General features: G+C 46.0%; 1 protein-coding gene across 1 annotated transcript in view; it reads right to left on the reverse strand.

Annotated features, from left to right (window-relative positions):
* The window catches only part of HGFAC (HGF activator), a 600,748-nt gene extending 588,610 nt beyond the window's left edge, over positions 1-12,138 (reverse strand). Inside the window, exon 1 of the mRNA XM_069203474.1 lies at positions 11,768-12,138. Coding sequence (XP_069059575.1) covers positions 11,768-11,833 — 66 coding nt within the window. The 5' untranslated portion in view covers positions 11,834-12,138. The remainder of the gene's footprint in view (positions 1-11,767) is intronic.
* Positions 12,139-22,524: the final 10,386 nt, after the last annotated feature.

Below are 22,524 nucleotides of genomic sequence, written 5' to 3' on the forward strand. Positions count from 1 at the left end.
AGTGACGGAAAAGTGACGGATTTACCACCAGCCGTATTACGAGTCCATTATATCCTATGGAACTCGTAATACGGCTGGTGGTATATCCGTCACTTTACCGTCACTTTTGGGACGGATTAACACTCCTCCAAAGTTAGAATAACCCCCTCTATGCCATTCTACTCCACTCCATACCACTCTGCGCTATGCCATTCCACTCTACGTCATACGACTATACACCACTCTAAAACAATGTGTCACTTCACTCTATGACACTTCACTGTATGGTACTATATGCCATCCTATGACACTCTATCCCCCTCCACTCTACGACACTCTACTCTATGAAACTCGATTCCATGCTACACTTAATGTCCTTTCACTCTACATCTGTTACTCCACTCCACTCCATGCCCTTCCACTCTACAACACTCCACTCCACTCTACCATGACACGCTCACCACTCCACTCTGCACCACTCTACTCTACTCCACTCTATGCCACTCTAAACTAATCTGAAGGGATCTCCCTTCAGATTTGTATGAAGTTGGTGTAAAGCAGGAACAATTGGTGCTTAGTCCTCCAGGAGTCAGGCACCTGATGTAATTTGGGGCAAATAGGTTTGTGCAATGTCTTAGTGCCTTAATCACTTTCTTTATTGTCTATGCCACTCTACTCCATGAAACTCCACACCGCTCTATTCCATGCCACCCACTCTATGCCACTTTATGCTACACCACTCTATTGTACCTTACTGTACTCAACACCACTCGACAACACTCCATTCTACGATATTGCACTTTATTTCACTCCATGACACGCCACGCCGCTCCACTCTACAACTCTCTCCCCCACTCCACAACACTTTAAACCACTCTATGACACTTTACTCCACTCTATGTCCACTCTACTCCACTTCACCCAACAACACTTCACTCTACGACGTTCCACTTCATCTCACTCAATAACTGTCTGTTCCACAACACTTTACTTCACAGCTCTCTATGCCACAATGCTCTACAACACTCCACTCTACCCCACTTTACTCCACTATATGACACTCTACTCCATGCTATCCCACTCCACTTTACAACACTTCACTCTATGACACTCCACCCCACTCTGTACCCCTCCACTATATGACACGCCACTCTACGACACTCCACTCTATGCCATCCTACTCTAATTCACTCCATGACACTACTACCCTCCACTTCATGACATTCTACTCTACACCACTCTATGCCACTACACTACACCACTCTATTCCACTCTATGACATTTTACTCTGTGTGCTATGCCACGCCACTCCACTCTATTCTATGACTATTTACCCCAACTCTATAACCCTCTGCTGTGCACCACTCTGACACTACACTCTATACCACTCTATGCCCCTCCACTATACTCCACTCCATGCGATCTCACTCTATGCCACTCTACTCTATGACACCACTCCACGCTATGCCACTCTACGCTCCTTCACTCCACGTTTCTCCACTCTATGCCATTCCACTTTATGACACACTACTCTAGTCTATAAAACTCTATGCCACTTCTCTCCACTCCACTCTATGCCACTCCACGCTACAACACTTCACTCTACAGCACCCTACTCTATCCCACTCACCTCTACTCCACTGTACAACACTTCATAGCACTCTCCACCACTCCACAATACTCTGCTCCACACCACTCAACATCACTCCACTCTATGATGATCTGAGCCACTCTACTCTATGCCACTCCGCTCTGCTACTCTACAATACTCCACTATATGCCAAATCCACTTTACAACACTCCAACTTATGATACACTACCCTAGTCTATGACACTACACTCCATGCCACTCCACACCACTTCACTCTACGACAAATTACTCTGCTCCACTCTATGACATTCTACTCTCTCCCACTCTACAACACTCTCTGACATTCTACGCGACTTCACTCTATGACACTCTGTGCCACTCTACATCACTCCACTCTACTACTGTACGACACTCCACTCTATGACACTCAGGCCCTCATTATGTACATGGCGGTCTGGACCGCCATGCCAGCGGTGGTGGTAATTGCCGCCAATGGCACGGCAGTCCAGACTGCCATATAATGAACATGGCTGAACCACTACGTTTGAAATGCCGCCACGGCGGTGGCGGAGTTTCTGATCTGACTGGGCAGCTCTGCAAGCAGCGCTGCCTGCCGGATAATGAGTTGAATTCCATCAGCCTTTTCCTGGCAGCCGTCGCACATTTCACTGCCCGATTTACGAACAGTGAAATGCGTGACAGGTGCTGCTGCGCCCGCCGCACTGTTACATTGCCGCCGGCTCCAATGTTCAGGTCCTGCATCCAACTGGGCTGGCTGGCAGAAACACTGTTTCCGCCCGCTGGCCCAGCTGGATGTTCGTAATGTGATCGGCGGGGCGTTCTGCACGCTGGCAGTCTTCTGTTGACCATCAGCGCCGATCTCATCAGGTTTCCCCGCTGAGATCATAATGGCCCCCTCAATGCCACTCAGTGCTACTCAATGACCCTTAACTCTACGGTCTGCCACTCAACTCTATGACACTACTCCATGCTATGCCACTCTACACCCCTCCACTCTACTCTATGCCACTCCACTTTATGACACACTACTCTAGTCTACATCACTCTATGCCACTTCTCTCTACTACACTCCCCGCCACTCTATACCACTCCACACTACAACACTCCACTCTAGGACACACTGCTCTACAATACTCTACTCCACCCTATGCCTCTTTACTCTATGACACTCTACTCCACTCTGTGCCACTCCACTCTACGATACCCTACTCTACTCTATGCCACTGAACTCCAGGGTACTCCACTCTATGATACTCCACTCTATCCCACTCCATTCTACGACACTCTACTCCACACCACCCTACATCACTCTACTCTATGACACCCTATTCACTCTAGCCTGACACTCTATGCCACTCCACTCTTTGCTACTCTATACTACCCCATGACATTCTATTCCCCTCCACTCTACAACACTCCACTCTATGGCACTCTATACCACGCTACAACACTTTATGCCCCTTCGCTCTGTGCCCTATTACTTCACTCCACTCTGTGCCCTTCCACTCTACGCTCTCTACGATGCACCACAACATGCTACACCACTCCACTCTTTGCCACTCTAAACTACTCTGAAGGGAGAAGAGGGCTTCTCCCTTCAGATTAGTTTGAAGTTGACTTAAAGTTAGGACAATTAGTGGTTAGTCCTCCAGTAGTCAAGCACTTGATATAATTTTTGGCAAAGAAGCCTCTGCAATGCCTTTTTGCCTTAACCACTACCTTTGTTGTCTATGTCACTCTACTCTATGCCACTTTATGACGCTCCACACCACTCTACTCCATGCCACTCACTCTATGCCACTCTGTGCTACACCACTCCATTCTTACACTACAACACTCTACTCTACAACACTCCATTCTACGATACTGCAGTTTATACCACTACATGACACTCCACTCCATGCCTCTCCACTCTACACCTCTTTATACCACTCCACAACACTCTACACCACTCTACAAAACTTTACTCCACTCTATGCTAGTCCACTCTACTCCACTCTACTCTACAACACTCCGCTCTATGTTACTCCACTCTATCCCATTCAATAACACTACTCCACAACACTTTATTCCACTCTACAGCTCTCTACACTACTCCACAACACTCTACAGTACTCCACTCTACCCCCACTTTACTCCACTCTATGCTAGTCTACTGTACTCCACTCTATGACACTCCACACTATCCCACTCTCCTTTACAGCACACCTCAATCTAGGACACTTCATGGCACTTCGCTCTGTGACACTCCACCCTGCAACGTTCCACTCTACTCTTGTGCTCCTCCACTCAATGCCCCCCACTCTATGGCATTCCACTCTATGACACTCCCACTCTACACCACCCTACTCTAATCCACTCCATGACACTCTACAACCCTCCACTCCATGACATTCTGCTTTACAAACCTGTACTCTACAACAATTCACTCCACAACACTCCACTCCACTCTAGGCCACTCCACAACACTCTATAATACTCTTTGAGGCTCTACTCTACTCTACAACATTCTACTCCACACCACTCCACTCTATGAATCTCTATGCCACTCCACTGTACAACATTCTATGCCACTACTCTCTACACCACTCTATTCCACTCTGACATTTTACTCCACTCTGTGATGTGCCACTCCACTCTAATCTATGACTCTTTACTCCAACTCTACAACCCTAAACCACTCCACTCTATGACACTCTACTCTAAACCACTCTACGCCCCTATACTATACTCCACTCCGTGACACTAAACTCTATGCCACTCCACTCTATGCCACTCCCCTCTATAGCACAGTACTCTATGACACACTACACCACTAAACTCTACAATACTCTACTCCACTCAATGTCACTCCACTCTATGACACTCAATTCTATGTCACTCAACTTTGTCACTCTATGCCACTCCACTCTATGTCACTCCACTACTCTACTCCATGACACTCTACTCCACTTCATGTTTCTCTTTACCTCTCCATTCTACTCTATGCCATTTTACTCCACTCCACTGTATGCCACTCTACGCCATTTCATTGTATGACACACCACTCTTCTCTACTCTGTCACTCCACTTTATAACACCTCACTCTATCCCACTCTACTCTACAACAATCTGACACGCTACACCACTTCACTCTATGACACTCTACTCTATGACGCTCCATGCCACTCCACTCTACTACTCTACAACACTACTCTCTACGACGCTCTATGCCACTGGATGCTACTTCATACTCCACGACCCTTTACTCCAATCTACTGTATGCCACTCCACTCTATGACACTCTACATTCCACTACTCAACATTTCTCCACTTTATGACACTCCACTCTACGGGACTCCACTTTATGACACACTACTCTAGTCTATAACACTCTATGACACCACTCTCTACTACACTCTACTCCACTCTATGCCACTCCGCTCTACAGTACACCACTCTATCCTCTCCATTCTACTCTGCTCTATCACACTTTATGACACTCTATGCCCCTGCACAACACTCTGGTCCACACCACTCTATGTCACTCCCCTCTATGGCACTCTAAGCCACTCTCCTCTATGCCACTCAACTTTACATCACCCCACTTTTTGACACTCTGCTTCACTCTATGCTGCTCTACACTCCTCCACTCAATTCTGTACCACTCCACTATATGTCAGTCCACTTTACAACAATCCACTTTACAACACACTACTCTAGTATATGACAACACTCTACACCACTGACATTTTACTCCACTCTATGCTAGTCCACTCTACTCTACAACATTCCACTCTATGACACTCCACTCTATCCCACTCTATGACACTCTACTTCACAACAATTTACTACACTCCACAACTCTCTACGCCAGTCCACAGCACTCTACGCCACTTTCCTCCACTCTGTGCCAATCCACTCTATGACACTCCACTCCAAGCTATCACACTCCACTTAATAACACTCCAGTCTGACACTTCACTCTACGACACTCCACTCCCTCCATGCCCCTCCACTCTATGGCATTCCACTCTACAGCACTCTACTCTATGCCACCCTACTCTAATCCACTCCATGATACTCAACAATCCTCCATTACATTCTACTCTACAAATCTCTCCTCTATGACACTCCACTCTACAACACTTCACTCTCCACCTCTCCACGATACTCTAAGCTACTCTGAGACTCTACTCCACACTACAACACTCTACTACACAGGACTCTTTGCCACTCCACTGTACAATAGTCTTTTCCACTCTACAACACTTTACTCAACTCTGTGCTATGCCAGTCCTCTCTATTCTATGGCTTTTTGCTCCAGCTCTGCAACCCTCCACTCAACACTATGACAATCCATTTTATGCCACTCTATGCCCTCCACTATACTTCACTTGATGCCACTCCTGTCTATGCCACTCTACTCTATGGCGCACTACTCTACAACACTCTATGCCATTTCACTCTGTGATACTCTACTCCACTTTATGCCACTCCACTCTACAACACTCTATGGCACTCCACTCTGTTATACTCTACATCACACCACTCTACACCACTCCACTCTATGACACTCTACTCTATGGCAATCTGTCACTAACCCACTCTTTCCCAGTCCACGTTACAACACTCTCTGATACTCTATGCCAATCCACTCCACTACTCTATGGCACTCCCCTCTATGAGACTTCACAACAATCTATGCCACTCAACGCTACTCCACGACACTTTGCTCCACTCTATGGTATGCCACCCCACTCTATGACACTCTACTCCATGATATGCCACTATAAACTCCTCTATTCCATGCCACTCCACTCTTTGCTTCACCACTCTACGACACTCCACTTTATGACACACTACTCTAGTCTACAACACTCTATGCCACTTCTTTCTTCTACACTCTGCTCTACTCTGTGCCACTCCATGCTACAACACACCACTCTACAGCACCCAACTCTATCCAATTCCACAACACTTTGACACTCTATGCCACCCCTCTATGTGACACTCTACTTCACTCTACGCTTCTCCACTCTACTCTGTGCCACTCTACAATATACCAACACTCCACTTTATGAAACACTACTCTTGTATATGAACTCTATCCCACTTCATGCCACTTCACTCTCCAACACTCTACTCCACTCTGTACCACTCCAGAACACTCTATGCCACTCCACTCTATGACACTTTACTCCAACTCTACAACCCTTCACTCTATGCCACACCACTCTATACCCCTCCACTCTACTGTCACTCCACTTTATGACACACAATTCCACTCTGTGACACCCAACTCCACTTAAATTTATGACACTCTACTTCACTCCATGACACTCTACACTATGACACATCACTTCACAACACTCCACTCTAAAACATTATATGACAATCTACTTCACTTTACTCTACAACACTCTATTCCACACCAATCACTCACGCTACTCCACTCTACTACTCTATGCCACTTCACTCTATGATACTCTACTCCACTTTATGCCCTCCATTTTATGCTACTCTACTCAACGCTGCGCCTCTCAATCCCACTCCACTCTGTGCAACTCAATGACACTCTATGACACTGTCCACTCCACTCTATTCTATGACACTTTCCTCCAACTCTACAACCATTCACTCTTTGCCACACCATGCCACCCTATGCCCCTTCACAGCACCTTGCTCTATGCAACTCCACTCTACGACAAACATCTCTACTCCACTGTACAGCAGTCCACTCTATTCCAGTCCACTCTGCAGCACACTATGACACTCTACTCTATTCCATGACATTCTAGTCCGTACCGCTCTATGCCACTCTACTGTTACACTCTACAACACTCTATTATTCTACCCCACTCCATTCTATGACACTCAGCTCTATTATCTTTTACTCCTGTCTATGCTACGCCCCTCTGCTCTATGAAGCTTTACTCCAACTTAACGACCATCCACCCTTTGTCACTCCACTCTATGGCATTACACATCACCATATGACATTCTATGTCCCTCCACTTTATGCCCCTCCACTCTACGCCCCTCAGCTCTACAACACTTCACTCCATGCCCCTATATACTATGACAATCCACGGCACTTTGCAATACACCATGACACTCTATGCCACTCTAGGCTATGCCACTTTATGACACTTCACTCCACATCACTCCACTCTATGACACTCCACTATATTCCATTCCACGCTACTCCACGACACTCCACAACACTTTACTCCAATCCACTCCATGCCCCTCCTCTCTACAGCACTCCACTTTACTTCACTCAACGCTACTCCACTCTATGGCACTGCACTTCACAACTATCCAATCTATGACACTGCACTCTATGCTATGCCCCTCCACCCTACAACATTCCACTCTGTGCCACCCTACTCTACGCCACTCCATGACACTCTACGACCCACCACTCAATGACAGTCCACTCTATGCAACTCTACACCACTCCACCCCACAACTCTCTACTCCACTCTACGGCACTTCACTCCACTCTAAGTTCCTCTTCTCCACTCTATGATCCTCTACTATACTCCCCCTATGCCACTCCACACCACTTTACTCCACTATACTCTACTCAAGTCTATCACACACTACACCCCTCAACCCCCGTAGCCTAAGGCACTCCTTGTCACTACACTGCACTATGCCACTCTACACCACTCCATTTTACACCACAACACTCTACTCCATGACTCTCCACTCTACTCCACGACACTCCACTCTACTCCACAACACTCCTCTCCAATCAATGCTACTCGATAACCTTCCACTCCATGATATTGGATGACACTCCTTCTACTCCACGTCACTACACTTTATGCAACAACACTTCACCCCATGGCACTCCTCTGCACTCTATGCCACTCCACAACCCTCCATGACACTCTACCTCATGCCACTCTATGCAACTCTATGCCACTCCACAAACCTCTACTCCACTCTACTCTACACCACTCTAGGAGCCTCCTTTATGACTCTTCTCCACTCTATGCCACTCCACTCGGCTCCCACTATGGCACTTTATGCCACTTTAATCCACTGTACACTACTACAGTCTATAACACACAACTCTACTTTACACTACCCACTATACGACACTCCTTGCAACTCCACTCTATACAACTCCACTATACACCACTCTATTCCACTCTGCTCCACAAAACTCTACTCTACTCTGTGACATTCTACAACACTCCTCTCCACTCTATGCTACTCCACAACCCTCCATTATATGTCACTCCATTCTACTCGACACTCTACATCACTTCATGACATTCCTCTCCACTCTATGCCACTCTATAACTCTCCTGGCAATCCGCTACTGGGGCCTCCTTAATGTAAATGCGTAGGCCGATTTTGTGTCTCAGATCGACCCTGACCCCCCTCCAGGGCATCAAATCCACAGGAACAAAATCAGTATAAACCAGTCTTGCCAAGTACCACCTATCAGGAATTAGACTAACACATGTCAGTGCTGGTGTCCACATCACTGCGCTAAAATGCATTAGTCATGCATTATTAAACTCCTAGCAGAGCGGCAAGGCACTGCGAGCACCACTGTTGTAATGAAAGAAAAACAGACAGAAAGGCAACAAGTTGAACTCACTGCTGGAGTTTCAAGTTAAGAAACAGTTCCCGAATCCAAAAGCGTGCCTTGTTAACCAATGACATGCCCAGCTTCGAGGCCACATGGGCCTGGCTAGCATCAGTGCAAAACAAACAAAACAAATTATTCTGTGATTCTGTCAAATAGCCATGGCCAAGGTTAGGCACGTGGCTTTATGTGGCTGCACGAGTGCTAAGCGTACCATTTGAGTTCAGTTGTTTACGAATATAGAACTTTAAAATAACTTGAGAGCTGTCAAAAATGCAAGGAGAGAATCAAACATTGTAATACTGATCAAAACATGTTTTGAAGGGTTGCCACATGAAACTGGCCTGGCCATTTTCTATTGAAGTTGGGTCTCTGTGGGGCCATATGTTCATATCTCCCACATCATCACAGCACAATCTCCTTATCTCCATTCATTAACCCCAGCATTTCACTTCTGATAAGAGTATTGTGTGCTGAGCTGTTACTAACTTTGTATCGGTTTACACTAACTTCTGAAGGCATGCTCTGGTGGGCTATATGAAACCGGAACTGAAATGAAGGTAGGTTGCGACAAGTATCCAACAAGCATTTGCAATGCAATGGTTCTCGCATTTGCTTGAGTTAGAGCAAATTGCTAACAGGACTTTTATTGCCACATAAATTGAAAAGAAAAGTAAAACAGTTGACATAAGCGACCCGATTCAAAGTGCCATGAGCATGAGTGCGAAGGAGATACACAAAAGGAAAAAGTAGTTTGTTTGCTCACAGACGTATCGGCAATCGTGCAATCATCCATGTAACTGGGGCAGTCTGCAAGGGGGTAACAAAACCGCCATAAGAAGGAACAAACGTAAAACATTTACCAATGATAACAAAGGATTTTTGAAAGGCAGGCCCACAAACAAGTGATAGGGATGGGCGTGCAGTGGGCGCCCACAGTACTTACAACAGGTCAAACCGGGCACACACCATGCCAACAACAGGATATTTACATGCGCAGATGTGACCATTAACTTCGGACAATCAGTGCATCTATCCCCAGTCACAAGTGCGTGGTCCCAAGGAAGTAGCGCAAGTGAAGTTTGTGGATGTTCACAAAAGTGCAATACTGTAACTCCGTAAAGAACTTCACTGCTAAGTGTCACTGAAGTTACACAACACAGACAACGCTGCGCTTTGGTGCTTCTTCCAGGCGGGCTGAGCTTCTGTGACCTCGTGGCTCCTGATGGCCTTGGTTCTTAATAGGCTGAGAAATCTGCACAGTTTGCTTTCCTATAACTATGGAGAAAATACGTGAAATCCCACACAACGCACACAACGCAAAACTGTTATTTTACCACTATACTTTAGAACAAAATACGCCTCGCCTCGTGTCAGTTCTGGAGTGAGGACGCATTTAAACAAAAGCACCACGAAGTCAGAGCTCACGTTTTGTTGTTCCTGTTCGTTCACGGTAAATTTATACATATATTCACAGTAAATGTTAACACAGAATGGAGCATAGTTACGCATAATGCCATGATTTTGGGAATTTCACATAAGAATTGTAAAGGAAAATTCCTGAAATTACGCAAATTACACCGGTGTAATTTGTATTTCATCTAGGCCGAGTTTGCAGCCATTCTCTATTCAGGCCTGGAGGGTGTTTTGTGAGACTTCTAGCAGCCTCACAGGGCAGTTAGCCACTCAACTTTCACATGTCAAAGTAGCAAGGGGTTCTACCATGAACGTCATTTCACTAAAATGCCAGGGGTAGCGGAGGTGACATAATTTGCCCTTTGACCTTCAGTTTCATTCACACACACAGATGCTTACACAAACACAGTCACACATATGCACTCTCATGTAAACACACGCACCAAAGCAAGCACACAACAAATATTTTAAACCATTGTTTGGCTTACATCAGCTGCCAGGGAAGGTCATAATTTAACTACATTTTTTAATTACACTAATAGTGAAAAATGAAACACTATTTACTATCAGTATAATAAGAATGGACGTCAGTTAGGGCTCCACTCTCAATGTTTTTTAATTCACTAACAAAACAAAGACTGGAGGCCTAAAGGATGGACGCACAGCCACTGTGTTCCTGGCATTGATATTGTCCCCTCTGAGGCCAGGGGTCGCAAGGACAGTGCCATGGATCCAAAGGGCAAGCCAAGGGTCGCAGCGGGGACTCCTAACTGACGTCTATGGATTCCACTAATAGAGGGAGAGCACACATCAACAGAGGTTCCGCTCCTAGCAAAGAGTCTGCCCAACTCAAACGAAAAGCGTCTGTCCAGGTCATACAGCCGTAGTGGCCTCCAGAGAAAGCAAGTTTCTGCTTTTTTCAAAATGCAAAGTCTTCTCTGAGTCAGGAGTGATGCATCTTTCTTTGGGTCCAGCTGTCGCTGTTCAGCTGTCACTTTCTTGAGAGGTTTCCTCTCAAGGAAGGGGCACTCGAAGTATCACACATTCGGTAATAGAATGTCGCTGAAACCATGGAAACATCACGCAAAGAAACTTGGGAAACGCTGCAGCTACGACAAACGCAAACTCTAAAACCCCAGTTCCAGAACAGTCGATGCACGAAGTCTTACCTTTTGAGCACAGACATAGCTGCAGCACGAGGCGAAGGCCAGCGCGAGGATCAGGCGGGACCCCATGCCGCGGGAGCGCGAGGTTCAGAGCTGAGCGGGTCAGATTTGCTGAGCTGACGCTGAGGTTACCGGCTCAAACTTTGTCTTTCGCAACGGGGCCGGTCAGTGAGGGCCGCCTTGCAGTGGTTTTGCTATTTTCCCAATGTTTTGTACAGATGCCCAGTTAATAGCGAACGCCCACGAGGTTAATTATTAATAGTTTGGGGCGACGGGCTTGGGGCCCCTCTTCCATCCGCTTTAAGCACATTGGCCAAAACCTCTGTCTGAGGAGAAAAGCCGCCCTGCTGAGCCTGCTTTCAAATCACACGCCACAGACACTTTCTCACAACCTTTTAGGTTTCCTGTTTGTTGTTCTTCCTCCGGTTGAATGTGTGCCAAGAGGACAAGATAAGCCAAGCTTTTATTCACCATGACCATGTACTTCCTCTCAGAAAGTTTCGCTTTTTAGGACAGTCATACAGGAAACGGCCAGAAATATATTTTATACTTGAAAAAAACGTGCAAACTATGTTATGTAGCACCGGGAACTATATTACCTGCTACAATAAATCTACTTTGCATTTTCCGTTAGTCTGGTGCTCTTCTAGCCATATGTTGGTGACTGGGTAGGTACTTTATGACAGACGGTCTGTATATCAAAGAGGGGCAATAATTTCTAATTTGTAACTTAAAACGTTAACGGATTGAAGCTTTTGTGTTTATCTTTAGTGTGCCACATAGAATTAATAAAATAACATAGCGTACCATACTACATACGGCATTCCCACCGACCCATAGTATAACGTACCATTCCACGTTATGATATAAAATTAAGGGGTACATTTAAAGTTTGGCGGACGGGGTACTCTGTCAGAAACGCGATGGAGAACTCTATCCACAAAGCTCGTGGTCTACTCGCCTCATTTGGAGATGGCACGACTGTCAGCTTTCCATTAGCAGAGCCTTCTTTGGCTCATCAACAGAAAACTAGAAAGTAGGGGCTGTCAGAGTAAAGCCATTACACTGCCCACGTTATTTTGAGTCAACGATCTGATGGGGTTGTTTTATTGTCCAACACCACCAGGAAAAACCTCTCAGTGAGGGACAGAGAAAAAAAAATAATAATGGCCTCTCAGGGTGTGGGAGCCAGTAATTTTTTTATTGTTCAACAACAAACTCTCAGTGCTGCAAGTTTGGTGGATGGTGGTCTAAAGTGACTTTTTGTACCTTGAAATGAACTACCTTGATGGCGGATACTTTCTGAATATGGAGATCTACCAAAAGTCCAGTCTACCATCCATCAGTGTGGTACACATTAAGTGCGCTGCTGCTTGATGCATGGGATTTCATCCATCAAGGTCTAAATCAGACCTTAAGTTACTTACCTGTAAAGATCGTTCTCCAATATTAGTATCTTTTATAGAGTTGAATGCTATTTGAATACATCAGGCTGGGGATCCTCCTGTAAGATAGAACATGATAGCTCTTTAAACAGAAACATTGCAAAAGGATTCTTTCCTAAAGTCACTCCAGTTCACTGTCCCTCATATCTCCCTGCCCTGCAGTGACACCCATCGACCACACATTACGTTTGTAAAAAAAAAAAAAAGAATAAATAAACAAAAAGTATGTAAAAAAATTATTTAACAACGCATTACACCCTGGACAAAATGTGTAGCACAACAAATCTCTAGTCAAGACGGCAAAGCCAGCATTTCCAAGCATGTAGGTCAATTTGTAACTTTTCAATGAAGGATTACAAACATGTTTCTGTCATGAATTTACACAGAAAACTCAATAAACTCTGGTGAACATATTTCCCAAAAACAAAAAAGCACAAAAAAGCTAAATAAATGGACAGCCACAATATTGTGGTCCTTGGGAGGACCAGATGGCTGTAAGGAACTGGTACAGTTTCATTGCAGAGTGTCACCTATTTAATGAAATATATAAGCACACAAGAGAAAAAAAAGTCTGTTGAAATTATTACAATAGTACATGCAATAATTCAACAAAATTTCTTTTTTTTACCCCCTTTTTAAAATTTATAAATACTATGAGTTGGTGGACTTCACCACCGAAGAAAACAACCTGTCACCTCACACGAGGAAAGTCAAAAGGCACAGGACGTCACACGACATATTCGACCAAAACAAAGAATAAACATCAACCTACTTAAGAACCAGGTATTCATTGTTTTCGCAAAAAGAAAGGTTTTGTTTTTTTGGAAAGGAAAATAAATGATTAACAAGCGTTCTATTTACAAGCTATTAGAAATTGAAATGATGCTCATAAAACATATTTTCTAAAACATGTACAATCATTGCAAATAATGAAAAGTAACTTTTATTTATAGTAAAATGAATTGTTTTACAATTAAATATTACATTAAACATAATTTCGTTTCTTAACAGACAAGACATATTAGCATCCACCACAGATGGGCAACAAACTCGACCACAGGGATGTGAGAAGGACAACATACCTATTTGACGGCACCCTTCGACCAAAAAAGGTAAATAAGGAGTGTACTTAGTAAAAACATTTAAACAACAAATAAATACATCTAATATGATATAGAAAAAAGAGTTAAACAATTTATTTGTCTTGTTCGGTGTTTCTATTTTAAACACTTTGCATTTTACCCAACCCACGCACTACTCCATCAACTCTGCACCCCATCCATAAAACACAGTAGATATACATTTCAAAAATATGCACACACATACAATAGAAATGCCCTTGCCAAACCCTAAAAAACACAAATCATAAATAATAGCCCTCTCCACATATATAAGTACACAAACATAATACACTACCCACCACCCTGTGCCGCTATAATCCCTGAAACCCATCCCCAGAACCTAATATACTAGGAGTACAATGAATAAACAATAAATACCTATACTCTAAAAAACCTAAATACCCATAGTAAATCCTAAAAACAAAAATAATAACCCTCTCCACTTAAATAAGTACACAAAACAAATAATACACAACCGAACAAGTGCCTTAGCAATGTACAAGATATCTCTAAAGCTAACACACTGACAATAGATAAAAAAAAAATAATAAGTGTACCGCAAGAAAAATAAATACCCAACTGAACCTTAAAAATAGATAACCATAACACCTATATAGTAATGTTTCCACATAATATCTACCTACCCATTACCCTTGCAACCATCCTCTAAACCGAACTTTCAAACCTTAAATTAAAAAATAATACTTCCACCGTATAACGCCAGGTCAAGGTAGTTACTGTCTACACCAACAGTGCAGTGTTGTATAAATATATATATAAATAAAAAACAACAGAAGCAACAAATTAAACAATGTACAATGGGGCCCAAGGCCCAGTCCATCAAGTCCATTGTTCCCCTTGCACACTAGGCACAGAATGAGGGCCCAACTTGACTCCTGACTGAAAACTGCTGGCCTCCACTGGGCAGGGGCAACAATGGGGCATGCAGAAGGACAAAGTCATGTAGAATGGCATCACAGGGACAGCAGTGGACAACACACATCTCATGGCAACACACACATGCCTACACGCCAATGACGGTCAGACTCCTCACCCATCTCCATGCATCCGCTCTATCTGCCAGGTCCCAATGCCTTATATTCACATACACATCGCTATCAGAGAGGACAGTGACAGTGGACTCACCTGCTGCTCTGGTGCCCTATACATCTGTCCATACAGGGATAGGGCCCTGTCCACAAGCTTCTCTAGTTCCTCCTGGGAGAAGGCTGGGGCCCTATCACCTGCAGGACGTGGCATCTCAGCTACCAGAGTCAGAACACAGCAGCACACGCAGCAGAGGTCTTGTGTGCAGGAGTGTCAGGAGTAAAGTGAGCATTGTCATATGAAATGGCAGTCACGTCTGCCGCGGACATCACTGTCAAAGCCGGTGAGGATCACCATTGGCTCCACTGTCCCATAGACAACCATGTCATCCAATGAGAAGTAGCATGGCGGTTGCGACCGCCTATCGCTATGACATCTAACGCCAGTGGGATTAGGTCACTTCCATCTGTCCTGTGCATGCAGGACAGGCAGCTGCCATTTTACGTGTGTGTTGTGAATAGGGGCTGAATGTTAGCAGCCTCATAGGTGAAATTTGTTACTTATACACAGTTTTACTGTGTCCACACAGTCAATGCAGCTTTTTTTTACTTCTCTCCCTCCTATTCCCAGATACGGTGTAATGGTGAGGATGAGGCATGCTCCGGTGTACGGGCCCCTAGTCGACCTCACCACCCAAGAGGAGTGACACGTTATTCAGACGTATCGCCTAAACCGTCAGACCATCATGGAATTGGTGACCCAGTTAGAGCCTGATCTATTGCCTGCCCCCTGTCATCTCAATGCCATCCCTCCCACAGTACAGGTGTTGTCAGTGTTCCACTTTCTTGCCACAGGGTTGTTCCAGATGGCAGTGGGCTTGGCAACAGGGATGTCTCAGCCAATGTTCAGAAACATTTTGAGAGATGTACTGCTTGCCCTCTTGAGACATCTGCCCTGCTACATCAGGTTCCCCCAATGTGCTGATTTGGCCACTGTCAAAAGTGCCTTCTACAATTTTGCACATGTCCCTCATTTGATAGGAGCCATAGATGGCACACATGTTGCCTTGGTGCCACCCAGAAGGAATGAACAAGTGTAGGAAGCTGGCTCTGTCTATATTATAGAAAAATGAGATATAGTGTGCACAGAGTCAAGGAGTTTCCCAAGAGGCTTAACCGAGGCAATAATAGATGATACTAATACTCTATTTGTGGTAGTGTGGGTGAGCAGCTAGGCTTATCAGAGGGCAGCGTTAAGCATTTGGTGTACACACACAAGCAATAAGTGAAAACACACACTCAATGACTTAACTCCAGACCAATTGGTTTTTATATAGAAAAATATCCTTTTGGTAATTTATTTCTAGAACCACAGGATTCATTTAGCAGGCAAGTAGATTAAATTAAAGGTACTTTACACAGTAATACTTAGGACTTTTCATAGAATCAATATTGTACACAGTTTTTATTAAAATGGCAAAAAGCTATTTTAAAAGTGGACACTGAAATTTTCAAGAGTTCCTGGGGGAGGTAAGTACAGTACATATTCAGTAGTAAGTACCACACTTATGGGCTCAGTCTCTGGGGCATAGGCAGCCAACCGTTGGGGGTTCAAATCAACCCCAAACACCCAGCACCAGCAAGATGGGGCTGGTCAGGTGCAGGGATCAAAGAGGAGCCAAAATAACATGGGCGACTATGGAGACAGGGGTGGTCCGGTTCTGGTCTGCTTGCAGGTGAGTACCAGTGTTGTCAAAGAGGAGACCAGGGGGTTTGGTAGAGCACTGGAGGGGCCCCAAGTAGGCACACAACTCACACCCTCAGCGGCACAGGGGCAACCGGGTGCAGTGGGCAAACAGGGTGTCGGGTGTTCAATAGGATCCAATGGAGGGACCCGGGGGTCACTCAGACGCTGCAGGCAGGGCACAGGGGGGCTTCTCGGGCCAGCCACTGACTTGGCACTGATGAGGGCCGCCTGCTCGTTGTTGCTGCACAGTTGGTCGGTTTTTTACGGGCCTGGGGGCTGTGGATGCAGTGTGTCTCCAGGCATCGGATATCTTCATCCCGGGCAATCGCTGTCAGGGGGGGTTCTCAGGATTTCCTTTGCAGGCGTTGTCGTAGGGGTGCAGAGAGGTCAGCCCAGGGTGGACATGTTGTCAGAGTCACCTGGGGATCCTCTCTGGGTCATTGGTTTCTCTGGACACGGGCCTGGGGCGTCGGGTGCAGAGTGGTGGGGACTCACTCTTCTGGAGTGAGGTGAGAGTCCCTTTAAAGATGGTTTCTTCTTTCTTGGTTGGACAGGTCCGCTGTTCCCGGGAGTTCTTGATCCTTCTTGGGTGCAGGGCAGTCCTCTGAGTCAGCAAAGGTCACAGGGCCAGCAGGAGGTGTTGCTGTGGTGCAGGTTCTCTGAAGCAGGAGACAGGCCGGTAGGGTTGGGGCCAAAGCAGTTGTTGTCTTCCTTCTTCTCTGCAGGGTTTTCAGGTCAGCAGTCCTTCTCTGTAGCTCATTAGGAATCTGACCAGCTGGGTTCAGGGTCGCCCCTAAATACTAAATTTAGGGGTGTGTTAGGGCTAGAGGGGAGTAGCCAATGGCTACTGTCCCTGAGGGTGGCAACACCCTCCATGTGCCTCCTCCCTTTGTTTCTATTGGGCCTAGCCCTCCAAAGCAAAATGGAGGATTTCTCAAGGAGGGGGTCACCTCAGCTCTGGACACATGAGGGGTGGTCCTGGCTGAGGGGGGTGAATCCTCCTTGTTTTTCTCATTATCTCCCCCAGACTTGCTGCCAAAAGTGGGGGCTTGTCTGGGGGACGGGCATCTCCACTAGCTGGAGTGCCCTGGGGCACTGTAACACCAGGATTGAGCCTTTGAGGCTCACTGCCAGGTGTTACATTTCCTGCAGGGGGAGGTGAGGATCATCTCCACCCAAAACAGGCTTTGTTTCTGACCACAGAGTGCACAAAGGTACTCACCCCATGTGGTCAGAAACTCGTCTGGAAGTGGCAGGCTGGCACAGACCTTTCAGTCCTACAATACCAGGCTAGCTGACATACAGGGGGCATCTCTAGGATGCATTTTTCAATAAATCCCACATTGACATCAGTGTGGATTTGTTGTGCTGAGAAGTTTGATACCAAACTTCCCAGTATTCACTGTAGCCATTATGGTGCTGTGGAGTTCGTAATGACAAATTCCCAGGCCATATACTCAGTATGGCTACGCTGCACTTACAATGCCTAAGAATTGACTTAGACACTGTAGGGGCATAGTGATCATGCAGCTATGCCCTCACCTGTGATATAGCGCACCCTACCTTAGGGCTGTAAGGCCTGCTATAGGAGTGACTTACCTGTGCCACAGGCAGTGGTTGGTTGGCATGGCACTCTGAGGGGAGTGCCATGTCGACTTTGTCTTTTCTCCCCACTAGCACACACAAGCTACAAGGCAGTGTGCATGTGCAGAGTGAGGGGTCCCATAGGGTGGCATAATACATGCTGCAGCCCGTAGGGACCTTCCCTGGCCACAGGGCCACTGGTACCAGGGGTACCTTTTACAAGGACTTATCTGTGTGCCAGGGCTGTGCCAATTGTGGTAACAAAGGTACGATTTTAGGGAAAGGACACTGGTGCTGGGGCCTGGTTAGCAGGATCCCAGCGCACTTCCAATCAAAGCTGGCATCAACACTAGGCAAAAAGTGGGGGGTGACCATGCCAACATTGGCGTTTTCCTACAGCAAGTGTCCAGGAACCGTATAAATTTCTATTCTATCAATGTGTAGGTGGTGAGTCTCGCTGACCAAATTATCTCACAAGTGGCTGCCAAGTTCCCAGGTTCTGTGCATGACTCCTACATTCTGCAGAACAGCAGCGTTCGGCACATGATGGTACCACTACAGAGGGACTGGGTCTGGCTCATCGGTATGTATCCAAATGTATGTGTGCCCCCGTACACTTCACTCTCTTCACACCCTGGCCTATTTCCCTCGCGTTCTTGACATGGTTCCTGCCTCTGTGCACACAGGGGACTCTGGCTATCCCAACCTTCCCTGGCTACTTACACCTACAGATGCTGAACACCGATTCAATGAGGCCCACAGTAGAACAAGGTGTGTGACTGAGAGACCCTTCAGGTTAGTGAAGTCCAGATTCCGGTTTCTACACATCTCTGGAGTACCCTACTCTACATACCACAGAAAGTGTGCCAGATCCTGGTTGCCTACTGCATGCTACACAATCTGGCCCTGAGACATCACATCCCATTGCTGTATGCAGAGGAGGTGGCAGCTGGGCCAGTGGCTGATGAAGGGGACATGGAGAGTGAAGAGAATGATGAGGATGCAGCTGACTCTAGAGTAGAGTTTATACGACAATACTTTCACTGAGCTACAGGTATGTGTCTGGGGTATGTAATGCGACCTGTGCTCCTGGCTGCCTTCTGACATTGATTCTCCTGGTGTCACTGGTGTAATTGGGTTCAGCCCTGTCTCTGGGCAATTTAGGGGGGTCACATGTTACCATCAGTGGGGTTGTTAGTCTACACATTTCAGTTCAATCATTTCCCTGCTGTTGTGTTGCTTCACATGTGACATGTTTGTGCTTTAACACTGTTCCCTATACTGCCTCTCCAGCTGCTTATATGTGTGCTACACATTGTGGTGTCAACAGTATTGCTGCCCCTCCTAAGAGTGCACATTGGGAGGCAGTGCAACATTACTGTTTTGACTGTGGTGCATGCCTTGTGTATAGCTTTGTCTGCTGTGATGGAGGGACCAATGGGGATGGTTGTCTTGGTAATCTGGGTCTCACATGAACACATAGCCAGAGTTGACACTTGCCAAATCACCCTTGGTACATAGTTGTTGTGGTGCATGTGTGTTGTATGGACATTTTTAACTCCTATAGTAAATGATGTTCCTGTCTTGTTCTACTTGCAGGGCATTGGTGTGGTGCATTCTGGTTCTTGCATCACCTGTGTTTATTTGTGGCTGACACGTGCAAGGGGGATATGTGGGGTCATGGTGGGTGGACTCATCAGAGTAGTCTGTCCAGCTGTGTGTAGTTGGGTCCCGTATAGGGGCAATGGGAGAATGGAGAGATGACAGTGGAAGTCAACAGGGTGTCTCTGTGGCACACAAGGGAGAAAGTTCAGGAGAAGGTCCCTTCCTGGCGGTGGTGTTGGTCTTGGCATCAGTTCCTGCAGGATGTCTGGTTGGATGATGTCGCTTGGTGGGGGTCCCTCAGCTACAGGGGAGGGGTGCTGGTGGTCTGTGGGTCATCAGGCATGGCCTCCATTCCACTAGCTGCCACAGTAGTGGAGAACTCTGTTGGGATGTTGAGTGGAAGGGGTTTGCTTGTGGGTGGTTACCGTGCATTTGGGGGTGACTGGGGTGCTGTGGCATGTAGGGGAGGGGCGTAGGGTTGCTGGGGGTGCAGAGGTGTGGGATGGGGTTGATTGGGGAGTGATGGGTGGTGGTGACGCATGTTAGGCAGGAGTGGCTGATGGCTGTGGGCTGTTGTTGACTTACCAGAGTTGATCCCGCCATTGATTCCAGTCAGGACTCAGGATGTCAGCTCAAGGGGTGAGGGTGGGGGTTGATCTGCTGCCTGGACACCATGGAATGCACCTTCCCCCATAGGTCATTCCAACTCTTTCTGATGTCCCCCCCAAGTGCGTGGATGTGCACCCACTGAGTTGACCCTGTCAATCATCCTCTGCCATAAATCCGTTTTCCCTGCCACTGATGTTTGCTGGACCTGGGCTCCGAATAGGTGTGGCTCTACCCTGATGATTTCATCTACCATGACCCTCAATTAATTGTCAGTGAAACGTGTGCGCTTTTGAGGTACCATTTTGGTGGGGTGGGGGTGTTTGGTTGTGTATGCAGGTGGGTTGTGGTGTTGGTATGTGTGTGTGATGTGTGCCTTGTGCAAAATGTGAAGTATGATGTGTGCTGAGTGTCAAGTGTGAATATGCCTGTGGTGTATGGGTTCTATGTAACTGGGTCATCGCTATGTGTGCTGTTGTTAGTGTTCGCAAGGGATTGTGGATGTGTGAGGGGCTGATTTTTAGTTCATGGGCAGGTGTATGTGGTTTGTGTATATGTCTCAGGTGTGGGGTATTATAACTGTCCAATGTGGTGTTGCCTACTATTGGCGGTATCTTTTTTTAACCGCGGTAGTGCGCACCGCCAATGGTGTTCTGCAGTGCATGGTCCGCTGGGTAGGGATCTGGCACGTGATAGGGTGGACGGAATGGTGTCGGCGTGCCGGGGCTGGTGGTCGAACAGTCATTCTTTCGCCATCGGGCGGGTGGGCTGGCGGTGTGGCATTTATGCCTGAATTTGGGCATTTTTCACTTTGTGACTCGTAATACGGCGGTCACTGTACCTCCGGCATTGACGGTATGGTGGCAGTATTCTGCACGGCGGTCTTGCACAGATAACGTCAAAATCATAACGAGGGCCTCAGAGTTGTGCTAGCATTAAAATAAGTTGTTAAATACGAAGAACTTTAGCTTGAGTCATTTGAATCTATTAAGTTCAGGGACATGTGTAGATTCAGTAGTTTGATTGGATTTAGAATCCAAATCTATAAAAACTCAATAAATTACCATATATTGTGGCAAATGTGGTAAATGTTCTACAAACCTTTTTATGCAGTAGATATCAACCCCCTTTGAATCTGTCAAACTGTGATCCCTCTGATGCTGAAATTTCCAAAGATGATGTATCAAACGTACTTAGGCCCACATGTTCATCACAGGCTCAGGACCCTAACGGCATTACGGTGGATGTTTTTTTTTTTTTAGACCAACCAGGTAAATGTAGTTTAAATTTTAACTTATAGTTTACAGACAGTTTTCTTTTGGTCTGGAATAATCCCTACATCCTAGAAATGCTCAATCTTACAGCAAATATATAAATGTGGGTACCTGTCTGAGCCTAGAAATTATTGCCTATATGATTTGCTTGAATCAGACAATATGTTATTTGCCAAAATTATACTACAAACCTCTTACTTTGGGTTTCAAAGAAGAAACTATTAAGGTTCTCTCAAATAGGCTTCAGGACAAATTGTTCTGTAGAAGATAATACAATTGCACTGCCCTTACTGGCAAAAAAATCTTCAAGTGGTAATTCTAACATACTCTTT

The sequence above is a fragment of the Pleurodeles waltl genome, chromosome 1_2 (genome assembly GCF_031143425.1).
Source record: "Pleurodeles waltl isolate 20211129_DDA chromosome 1_2, aPleWal1.hap1.20221129, whole genome shotgun sequence".
Taxonomy (NCBI): domain Eukaryota; kingdom Metazoa; phylum Chordata; class Amphibia; order Caudata; family Salamandridae; genus Pleurodeles; species Pleurodeles waltl.